Source organism: Rattus norvegicus, chromosome 17, assembly GCF_036323735.1.
Source record: "Rattus norvegicus strain BN/NHsdMcwi chromosome 17, GRCr8, whole genome shotgun sequence".
NCBI lineage: Eukaryota > Metazoa > Chordata > Mammalia > Rodentia > Muridae > Rattus > Rattus norvegicus.
Window position 1 is genome coordinate 56,200,624 of NC_086035.1, and position 10,504 is coordinate 56,211,127.

General features: G+C 39.9%; 1 protein-coding gene across 1 annotated transcript in view; it reads left to right on the forward strand.

Moving 5' to 3' along the window:
• The window catches only part of Kif5b (kinesin family member 5B), a 37,605-nt gene that overhangs the window by 15,238 nt on the left and 11,863 nt on the right, over positions 1–10,504 (forward strand). The window contains exons 11-18 of the mRNA NM_057202.2: positions 659–807; positions 1,937–2,130; positions 2,653–2,721; positions 5,540–5,746; positions 6,121–6,264; positions 8,761–8,949; positions 9,375–9,492; positions 10,439–10,500. Of these exons, the coding sequence (NP_476550.1) occupies positions 659–807; positions 1,937–2,130; positions 2,653–2,721; positions 5,540–5,746; positions 6,121–6,264; positions 8,761–8,949; positions 9,375–9,492; positions 10,439–10,500 (1,132 nt within the window). The remainder of the gene's footprint in view (positions 1–658; positions 808–1,936; positions 2,131–2,652; positions 2,722–5,539; positions 5,747–6,120; positions 6,265–8,760; positions 8,950–9,374; positions 9,493–10,438; positions 10,501–10,504) is intronic.

Below are 10,504 nucleotides of genomic sequence, written 5' to 3' on the forward strand. Positions count from 1 at the left end.
CACAGACATTAACATTAATTGAGAAATTTCATTGTCTAATTTTCTTCTGATGAAAGTAAATGTCTGAGTTAGATGACGAAGTAAAAGCTTTTCAAATATATGAGCCTGTGTGAAGCTCACTGACACACTTGAAGGCTCGATTAACATACATGAAATAGCTACTTTGTGAAAATCACCGACAGCCTTATCTTAGACCTGCAGGGATAGGTAACGTAGGTTACTGCTTCAGCCTTGCCAAGTGAGTTGGCAAAATAAATATATTTTCTTAGTTTTGATTTTTTTTTTCAAAGATTTATTTATTTATTCTATATAAGTACATTGTAGCTGCCTTCAGACACACCAGAAGAGGGCATCGGATCTCGTTACTGAGGGATGTGAGCCACCATGTGGTTGCTGGGAATTGAACTCTCCAGCCTGTTATTTTTAGTGTTACCAAAGATTGAGTGCAGATAGAAATTTATTTGTGAATAGATATTTTTTTAGAATTTGTTCTAAGAAAGAACTAGATAATCTTGAACAATTTGTTACTTAGCTATATTATGTATTAAACAGGAATGTCACTTAAAAATACTTTCAGTCATATCCTTTTTTTTTTTTTCTTTCTGTAATGATTACTCTTCCTTACACATGTCATCTCTTCTGTAATTGCATCACTAAGGGCCAAAACAATAAAGAACACAGTCTGTGTCAACGTAGAGTTAACTGCAGAGCAGTGGAAAAAGAAGTATGAAAAAGAAAAGGAAAAAAATAAGACTCTACGGAACACCATTCAGTGGCTGGAAAACGAGCTCAACCGATGGCGTAACGGTAATTAATCACTTAAGCATTGTCATTTAAACTTTCTCACTTAGGGCTCTTTTACATACTTGAGATTTTATATGAATGCTAAATAAAGCCTGTTTTCATGTAGAGGTCTTCAAATAAAGATCAAGATGTGTCATTTAAATTTTATGTTGTCTCAAACAGTAAGTAAGAGCCGTAGATGCTAGAGTACAGTAGGTGCCTAGATTAGGAAGAGTTCAGTAGCAGGTAAGCATGTCCAGATCTAGGACAGAGCTCTGTGGTATAGGCCTGTGATCCCAGCACATGGGAAGTAGAACTGACTCTACATGGCAAGAGTGTACCATTCTAAAAATCAAACAAAACTTAGGATCAGAGCAGAAAGAAAAGCAGCTAAGAGCTGCTGACGTTGCTTAAGGAAGAGGCACAAAGGATGGTGAGGTGGGACTCATTGCTTATCACCCCTTATGGAAACATTCATTTCAATAACAGGCGAAAATAGAACTTGATGTGGTTTAGTAATAAAGTTTCAGTGTCCACAAAGGATGCTTCTAGATTACTTGTGTCTCCCTATTCCTTAACCAAGATACAGAGAAAGATAAGGAAATTAGTGTACCTTGGACCCCAAGACTAGGGAAATGCCCTCCGCTCTATACATGCCTGCAGCCTTGCCTCACTGCCAAGTGGGAACTTGCAGCCTCAGGCTTCTTCTTTTTTTTTTTTTTTTTTATTTATTTTTTATTTATTTATTTTATGTATATGAGTACACTGTCTCTGTCTTCAGACAGAGTAAGTAGGTGGTGACATCAAACATGATAGTGATCATTGAGGGAAACAGGGCACCACAGACAGAGATCAAGATGAAGTGCCAATGGTTGATCCTAAAGAAACCGAGATGAGTGAACACCTGAGATTGAGAGTAAAAACTGATCCTGCACAGAAAAGCAATCGAAGGAAATGAAAACAGTAACCAGAATGAGAAATTTCTGATACTGAAGTACCTTTGAAAGCGCAAACATATCTGCTTAAAATGGCAGTAGGGAACACCAGCCACATACTTTGTCACAGCAGAAGGAATGTGTGGGAACTTGCAGAGGGAAAGAGTAGTTAGTTTTAGATACACACATTTGTAGTCACCATTTCATTGTCATTTTAGGGGAAACAGTGCCTATTGATGAGCAGTTTGACAAAGAGAAGGCTAATTTGGAAGCCTTCACAGCAGATAAAGATGTTGCTATTACCAATGACAAACCGGCTGCTGCAATCGGAATGGCTGGTAGTTTTACAGATGCTGAGAGAAGAAAGTGTGAAGAAGAAATTGCTAAATTGTATAAACAACTTGATGACAAGGTAGAGTTCGCATTACTTGTTTTAGATTTGTCTATTTAGAACACTATTGATATCAGGATTTTTTAATTTCAGTATTAAGGTTCCTTGTGATCTACATTTTCCTTTATTTCTGTTAGCTTTTAGAAAGCCAAGACGTTGCTGCATTTGGTAGGACATGCTGAAATTCTAGTACTTAGGAGGTAGAAGCAGGAGGACAGGAGTATAAGGCTAACCTTGAGCGTGTAGTGATTTTGAAGACAGCTTGGATAATTATAGAGGGTTGGAGAATCATCTTAACAGTAAATATAAGTGCTGACTTCAAGGGGGTAAAGATACAGCTAAGTAGTAGAATGTTTGCATTGACTGCATGGGGCTTTGGATTTCATTACCAGGACCAGGGAAGAAAATATAATTTTAGTTCTGCGTGGAAGCTGTATGTAAATTCTGTTGACTATTTTGGAGGAGTAATAATTCAGAATTGGTGCTGAGAAACAAGCCAGGTTATAGTCTACTTTGTTAATTGGATACTTTAATATTTCTCAGGATGAAGAGATTAACCAACAGAGCCAACTGGTGGAGAAATTGAAGACACAAATGTTGGATCAGGAAGAGGTGAGTTAAGTGCTTCCAGAAAATCTTCAGTGTTTATCATCTAAAGCCAAGGGCATCTATGGGGTTTGGATTATGTAACTACTATACCTCTAAAGTTATTGGTGTGTGCTTGCTTAATTATCTATGTGCTGTGAGATTAATCCTCGAATGTGTTGAAACAGACCGTTTTCCTCCTTAGGTGCTTTTTGTTATTTGGTTTTGATGTTTGAGTTTCCTGTCCTATATATGGAAGAGAGAAGACAGCTTCTACAAAACAATTTATTTTTGACAGATGTAGTGGCATATAATCTGTATAAACTTGTAATCTCAGAATTAGGGATGCCCAGACAGAATTTTAAGTTTGAGGACAGCAAGGACTACATAATAAGATCTTTTCTCAGAAACACCAGTAGGGGAATTCTGGACCATATGACTGTGGAGTTTTTCATTCTCTTTTATGTTACTTACTATACTATATATCTTCTACTCTCCTCACTTCTAAACATTTCTTACAGGTTTGCGGGGGAGACAGTGGCTTGGAATAATTGTTAAGACACTCTCCTTTAGAGAAAAAGATGTTTACATATGAGTGAAAGGAAGTTAAGAAAGCTATATACATATTGTCTTTATATTCACTTACTTGTGTTTATTGGGAAAAGGCCTGCTTTAGATATAATAACTTAAGATATATAAATATATAAGGTAAGTGTCTTTGTTAGGCTTTCGGTTGCTATGCTAAAAATACCATGACCAGGGGCTGGAGAGATGGCTCAGCGGTTAAGAGCACCCGACTGCTCTTCCAGAGGTCATGAGTTCAATTCCCAGCAACCACATGGTGGCTCACAACCATCTGTAAAGAGATCTGATGCCCTCTTCTGGTGTATCTGAAGACAGCTACAGTGTACTTATATATAATAAATAAAAAAAAAAAAAAAAAAATACCATGACCAAAAGCAACTTGGGGAAGAGAGGGTTCATTTTGCTTTATAGCTTATAAGTTTATCACTCAGGGAAGCCAGGGCAGAAATCTGAAGACAGGAACCAGAGCAGAAGCCATGGATGAGTGTTCTTTGCTGACTTCTCATGGCTTGCTCAGCCTGCTTTTTATAGTGCCCAGGAACAGCAGCCCAGGGTGGCACCAATTCTTGTGGGACAACTCCACATACATGAATCATCTATCAAGAAAATGCACCACAGGCCAATCTCGGGGGGACATTTTCTCAGTTGACGGTCTCTCTTCCAAAATGAACCTAACTGGCATCAGATTGCTAGAAAACAAGCCAGCGTGCTGATGGTGATGGATCATGCTTTGAATCCTAGCATTTGGGAGGCACAGGCAGGTGAATTTCTGGGTTCAAGTCCAGCCTGGTCTACAGAGCAAGTTCTAGGGCAACCTAGGCTACACAAGGAAACCCTGTCTTGACTCCATCCCCAAACAAAGAAAAAATTTCCATTTGGGTGTACCCAACCATTTGGGTTTTAGTTAATTACAGATGCAGTCAAGTTGACAACCAAGTATAGCCATCACAGTTGTTAGTAATTGTATAATTTTCAATGTGACTTTTTCTGGGAATGTGAGTGTCATGAATAAACATACTTCTACTCCTCCATGTTGCCTTCCTACTCCCAGTCTGTGTCACCTTTCATTTCATTTCACCCAGTATAGTGGAGATAATTGAAAAATAGTCCCTATTTAGTGCTTTTTGAGAACCTGAAGAAATAGAAAAGGCTGTGACCTCCAGCAGAATGAAATATCCATTATCAGAAAAAGCAGCCTTAATCAGATTCTCCTTTTGGATTGTTGAGAAATTTACTTTTTAATTGGCCTGGAACTTGACATTGAGCCCAAGTTACCTAACACAGCCTCCTGGTGTGTACCACTGTGCCTGGTGTCTTTTATTGTTTACTTCAACTATAACATTGTTCTTAGAGGCAGATTGTTAGCATTTGGAGTTTGACAACTTTATAATATTCTGTCCCTTGCACTGTAGGACATTTAGCACTCATGATTCCTATTTCTTAATGTTATTAATAGCTATTACTAACATTCCCATTTATTTCCAACTGTCTGTGATAAAGAGTAACTGACCTGGATGGTCCTTTGTCTTCTCTCCAGTTCAAACTTACTAGGCTGACATATTTCACTGGGGCATTTCTCCAAAGCCACCCTTAGTTTCCTAAAACAAATCCAAATTCTTTAAAAATGATTTACTTTGATTTCATGTATATATGTTAGTACCTGCGTGTATGCATATGTACCATGTGTGTGCCTGGTACCCTTAGAAAGCAGAAGTCATTTGATTCCCTGAAATTGGAGACAGTTTTGTCCTGGTGCTCAGATCTGAGTCCAGGTCTTCTGAAAGAGCAGCAAATGCTCTTAAGTGGTGAATTTGCTGCAGATGTCAAATTTTTAAAGAACTATTGTAATTGGATTTTGGATCTTGTACACAGTATTTACAAGTCTAGAATAGAGTGCCTTTGGTCTTTTGTTTGTTTTTACATGGCTAAAATTGTACTTCTTGGCTAAATTGTCCATGAATGTCATCCAGAAAGATCTCTTTGTTATGGAACCCAGCGCTCTGCCCTCCCTTTTAGCTACTAGATTAGGCCCTGTGCTGCCCTTGCTCTCCCCGACTTCACACTTAGTAGATCTCTTCCATTCTGTGTTGCACAGAGTATAGCCTAGTGCTTGCTCTGAGCTGCTCTGTGCGAATGTCACAGAGTAAAGCGTCAGCACCTTTACTAGTGTGACTTTTCATTTCTGTTGTTTGCCTTAATCGTGAAGCAAATGAATGTTTTCTTGCAGGTTTGATAAAGTTCTATTTTCCCTTTTATCTAGCTTCTGGCATCAACCAGAAGGGATCAAGATAATATGCAAGCTGAACTGAATCGCCTCCAAGCAGAAAATGATGCTTCTAAAGAAGAAGTCAAAGAAGTTTTACAGGCCTTAGAGGAGCTGGCTGTTAATTATGATCAGAAGTCTCAGGAAGTTGAAGACAAAACAAAGGAATATGAATTGCTTAGTGATGAATTGAATCAAAAATCTGTAAGATAAATTTTGTTTTCTTAATACTAAGTATAAATAATACTAAATGAAGTTAGCTAAGTAAGGCACTACTATGTAAGCCTAAGAGATGGGTGACATAGGTTCTCAAGACACCTGGGTCTCACCTTCTCTTCTCTTTATATACAAAGCCTAGGGAGTAGAGCAACAATGTTATAATTTGGGTTCCTAAAAGTGTATTGGTATGTAATTTAATTATTTAAATAATTTGGCTATTTCTAACGTTAGGAAAACTAATAACTTGAATTAGAAGCTACCGCATCCCATAATTCATTATAGATCAAGAATCTCAAAACAAGAGAGAAGTGGTTTTATAAGAATTGTAGATGTAGTCTCATCTGTTTTCATTCTGTCAGGCAACTTTAGCAAGTATTGATGCTGAGCTTCAGAAGCTGAAGGAAATGACCAACCACCAGAAGAAACGAGCAGCTGAAATGATGGCATCATTACTAAAAGACCTTGCAGAAATAGGAATTGCTGTGGGAAATAATGATGTAAAGGTAACACTGTTACTATTATATATCTTTTTTTGTGTACAGCTCCTACTCCAGCATGTTATTTTGTCGTGCATGTGCTATTGTGCAGGTGCAGCTGCACACCTTTCCAGGGGCCTGCGAAGCTCAGGGATCAATCTTTGGTGCTGTTGGGTTTGTAGTGGTGCATTAGTTAATCCTCTTTGTCTCCCGGCTGCACCCGTACAAGACCTCTGGATTCACAAATGAAAGACTGCACCAGCTAATTTTGCTATTTCTTGACTAGCTCAATGGCTGGGCACAGGTTCCTCTCCAGTATTCCTGGCTTAACATCTTCTAAATCTGTAATTTTATGTTTTTTACTTCTGGGCTGGTCTCCCCCACCACCCTCCAAACCCCCAAATAGGGGCCCTTTCCCTTTCCACCTACATTGCACCTACATTTCCACCTACAGCAGCTCTTAAATCTGACCCTCTCCCTCGAGTCATGGTGAGTATCTTCTCTCTTCTCTCTCTCGATCCTTTGCCCGAGCAATCTAAAAGTCCCACCTCCATCTCCTTGCCCAACCTTTAGCTGTACTGCAGTTCTTTATCACTGATTGAAGCCAGCTGGGACTGGGACCCTCAGGCATGGAAGTGCGGCTTTTGGGAGCAGAATTAAGTCAAATTCCTAGTATGATTTCTTTTTCTTTGAATCTTCCCTTGTTTTTTGAAACAGCGTCTCCCAGTGGGGCCTGGAGTTTCCCTATGGAACCCGCCACCTGCCTCCCAAGCACTGGGGACATAGGCATGTGCCCACTACATCTGCCTGTTTTTTGTCTTCAATTTTGGTTTTGTTTGTTTGTTTGTTTGTTTGTTTGTTTGTTTTTTCATGTTGATTTAAAAAGTCCTCAGGCATTTGTGGCAGACATTTTCCTGACTCAACCATTATCCCCAGCCCTGCTATTTTGGGTTTTTTTTTTTTTTAAACAAAGTTCTTTTCATACCTATTATCCTCATAACCATGTATGATATTAACTATATATTAGTTGTTTTTTTTTTTATATTTATGTCTATGTGAGTGTATGCCATGTATGTACGGGTGTCCCTGGAGAGCAGAAGAGGGTGTTGGAGCCCTTGTGGTGCTCCATGTAGGTTCTGGGAACCCAGTTCAGCTCCTCTGGAGGAGCAGTAAGCACTGAGCACTTAGCCATCTCCCTCTCCCCTTAGGTTTGATTGAAGTAGATAAGCAAAGAGGGAGAAAGCCAGGGTCATAGAAGTAGAATATTTACTAAGTACCTCATCGGGCCATGTTGAAGATTGTCATTTAAAATCACCTTACTGGGCTGCTGAGGTAACATAGGAGTAGGTAGAAGTGCTTCACTCCGTAATCCTGATGACCTGAATTTGGTCCCTGGAACCCATGGTAGAAGGAGACAGCTGACTACATGCATGCTGATATTGGTGGTAAAACATTTTAAACACATCTTCCTTTATTTCTGTGTGTGTCTGAACAGAACAGTGGTGAGTCTGCTCAGGTGGGGAGCTCATAAGTGAGTTGCCTGTTGTTACATCATGTGTGTCCATGAATGTGTGTGGAGGCCAGAGATCAACCTCAGGTGTCTTCCTTATGCACTCCCCCTTTAGTGGTTGAGACACAGTCTTTCACGGAACCTGCAGCTTAGCTAGCTAGCATCTTTGCCTCAGATCTTGCTTCCTGGGTGCTGAGCATTAAAAGTGACCACCATTCCTGGTAAGCTTTTATTTGGGTTCTGTAGCCCAAAACTTCAGTCCTCACACTTGGCACCAAGCTTCAACCTGTCTGTCTACCTGTCTACCTGGCCATCCACATTGTAGTTTGGAACAAAGGTTTCCCTGAGCTAAAAGCTCAATGACTTGTCTAGACCAGCTGGCCAACAAGTCCCAGAGAGCAGCTTGTCTCTCTGCCTTCCCCAGTCCTGAGATTACAGGTACACACTACCTTGCCTCGCAATTCCTCCTTATGGGGTCACGTCAGACACTTTGTTGCTCATCTATCTCCCCAGCCTACCTTGGTGACACTACACAGTCACATTAAACATGTAAAGGAGAATGAAGTTCAAGCCAGTCAGAGTTATATAGTAAGGCCCCATCTTATACTCAAGCAAACAAAAACAGGTGAAGGTGACTCCTTTATGGGAGAGGGGACTAATTCACATAATAGAAGGAAAGAATCGCAAGTCCTCCCTGTGATCTCCTCCTGCACACCGTGGCTCACATGCTTGCTCACACAAACATCATGGCTTCCTATGAGCCCTGTTAGGTTTTCTAGACTAGCTGGGGACAATAGACTTGAACCTGTTTGGCTCTGAGTTTTTTCATTCCTTTGTGTGTATGGTGGTGGGAAGTGGAGGTAGGGAGACAGTTCTTACTTGGTTCACCTTGTAGACCAGGCTGTCCTTCAGTTTACAGAGATTCTTATTGCCTCTGCCTCCTAAGTACTGAGATTAAAAGTGTGTGCTACCATGTAGCCCTGACTTTAACTTGTTTCATGTTTTTCTCTCAGCAACCGGAGGGGACTGGTATGATAGATGAAGAGTTTACTGTTGCAAGGCTCTACATTAGCAAAATGAAATCAGAAGTAAAAACCATGGTGAAACGCTGCAAACAGCTAGAAAGCACACAGACTGAGAGCAACAAAAAAATGGAAGAAAATGAGAAGGAGTTAGCAGCATGCCAGCTTCGTATCTCCCAAGTATGTGTTTCAGATGGCTTTTCATTTTTGCTAAAGTGTCATGTCTAAATTTTATTTATTATAAAGTTTTCAGATTCATATGCTTCTGTGTATTTTCAGTAATAAAAGGCCTATTTGGTTTTAGTGTATCTGTAATGTACACAACTTGTATGATGTAATGTGTACATACCAAGTATGAAAATTAGCTAGAAACGCGACTGGCAAAATGGATGTGCAGAACTGCAGGGACTAATGGATGTTCTGTCACTGGCTGCTGAGTAACGAGCACTAACTACACTAGGAAGTGTTCAAGGAGGATTGGTAATAGCAGTATCTCAGGTTACAGGTGCTGTAAGCTGGATAGATAATGGTCTAAATCTTTCACATTTTAACTGCATAGTGTGTGAGATATTTCCCCACCTAATATTAGTATTTTTCCCCAAAAGCATGAAGCCAAAATCAAGTCACTGACTGAATACCTTCAAAATGTAGAACAAAAGAAGAGACAGCTGGAGGAATCTGTGGACTCCCTTGGTGAGGAGCTAGTCCAACTTCGAGCACAAGGTATACTGGCTTCCAACTGCTATGTCTGTGTTCTTCCTTACTTTAATATAATTGTTGTACACATACTCAGACTGAAAGAAAATAGTTAAGAATGTAGAAGATTTGGGCTGGAGAGATGGCTCAGCTGTTAAGAGCACCCGACTGCTCTTCCAGAGGTCCTGAGTTCAATTCCCAGCAACCACATGGTGGCTCACAACCATCTGTAAAGAGATCCGATGCCCTCTTCTGGTGTGTCTGAAGACAGCTACAGTGTACTTATATATAATAAATGAATAAATCTTTAAAAAAAAAAAAAAGAATGTAGAAGATTTGAAATAGCAAATTATCCACCTCTGTGGCATTGAAATATTTTTTTTTCCTTTTCTTTTTTTTTTCGGAGCTGGGGACCGAACCCAGGGCCTTGTGCTCGCTAGGAAAGCGCTCTACCGCTGAGCTAAATCTCCAACCCCCCTGAAATATTTTTTAAAATTAAGGAGTGACAGAGGATGCATGGAGTAAGCCCCTAGCTACCAGACATATGCACATGCACATAGGTAAACACTTCATGTGAACATGACATACATGTTAAAAAACATTAAAATTGTATTGAAGATAAGTGGCAATTCAAGGTATTTCCCACAAAGTTTGTGCGTGTCTGTGTGTGTGTGTGTGTGTGTGTGTGTGTGTGTGTGTGTGTGTGTGTAAGTCCTAACATACAACACTTAGAAACTATTTCATTTCATTTCCTTTTGTGGTATCAATACATCAGTGGTAACAAAGTATCCTAATGTTACTGAGGTTGGAAGGTTTGCCCTCTGGTTTATCTCAGGAATCTTAAGAGGCACTTTGCCCCTCCCTTTTTGTTTTGCTTTGTTGGTGGTGGTGGTGGTGGTTGTTGTTGTTGGTGGTGGTGGTGGTGGTTGTTGTTGTTGTTGTTTTTAATCTCTTACTCTCATGTACAAAACAGAGAAAGTCCATGAAATGGAAAAAGAGCACTTGAACAAGGTTCAGACTGCAAATGAAGTCAAGGCAA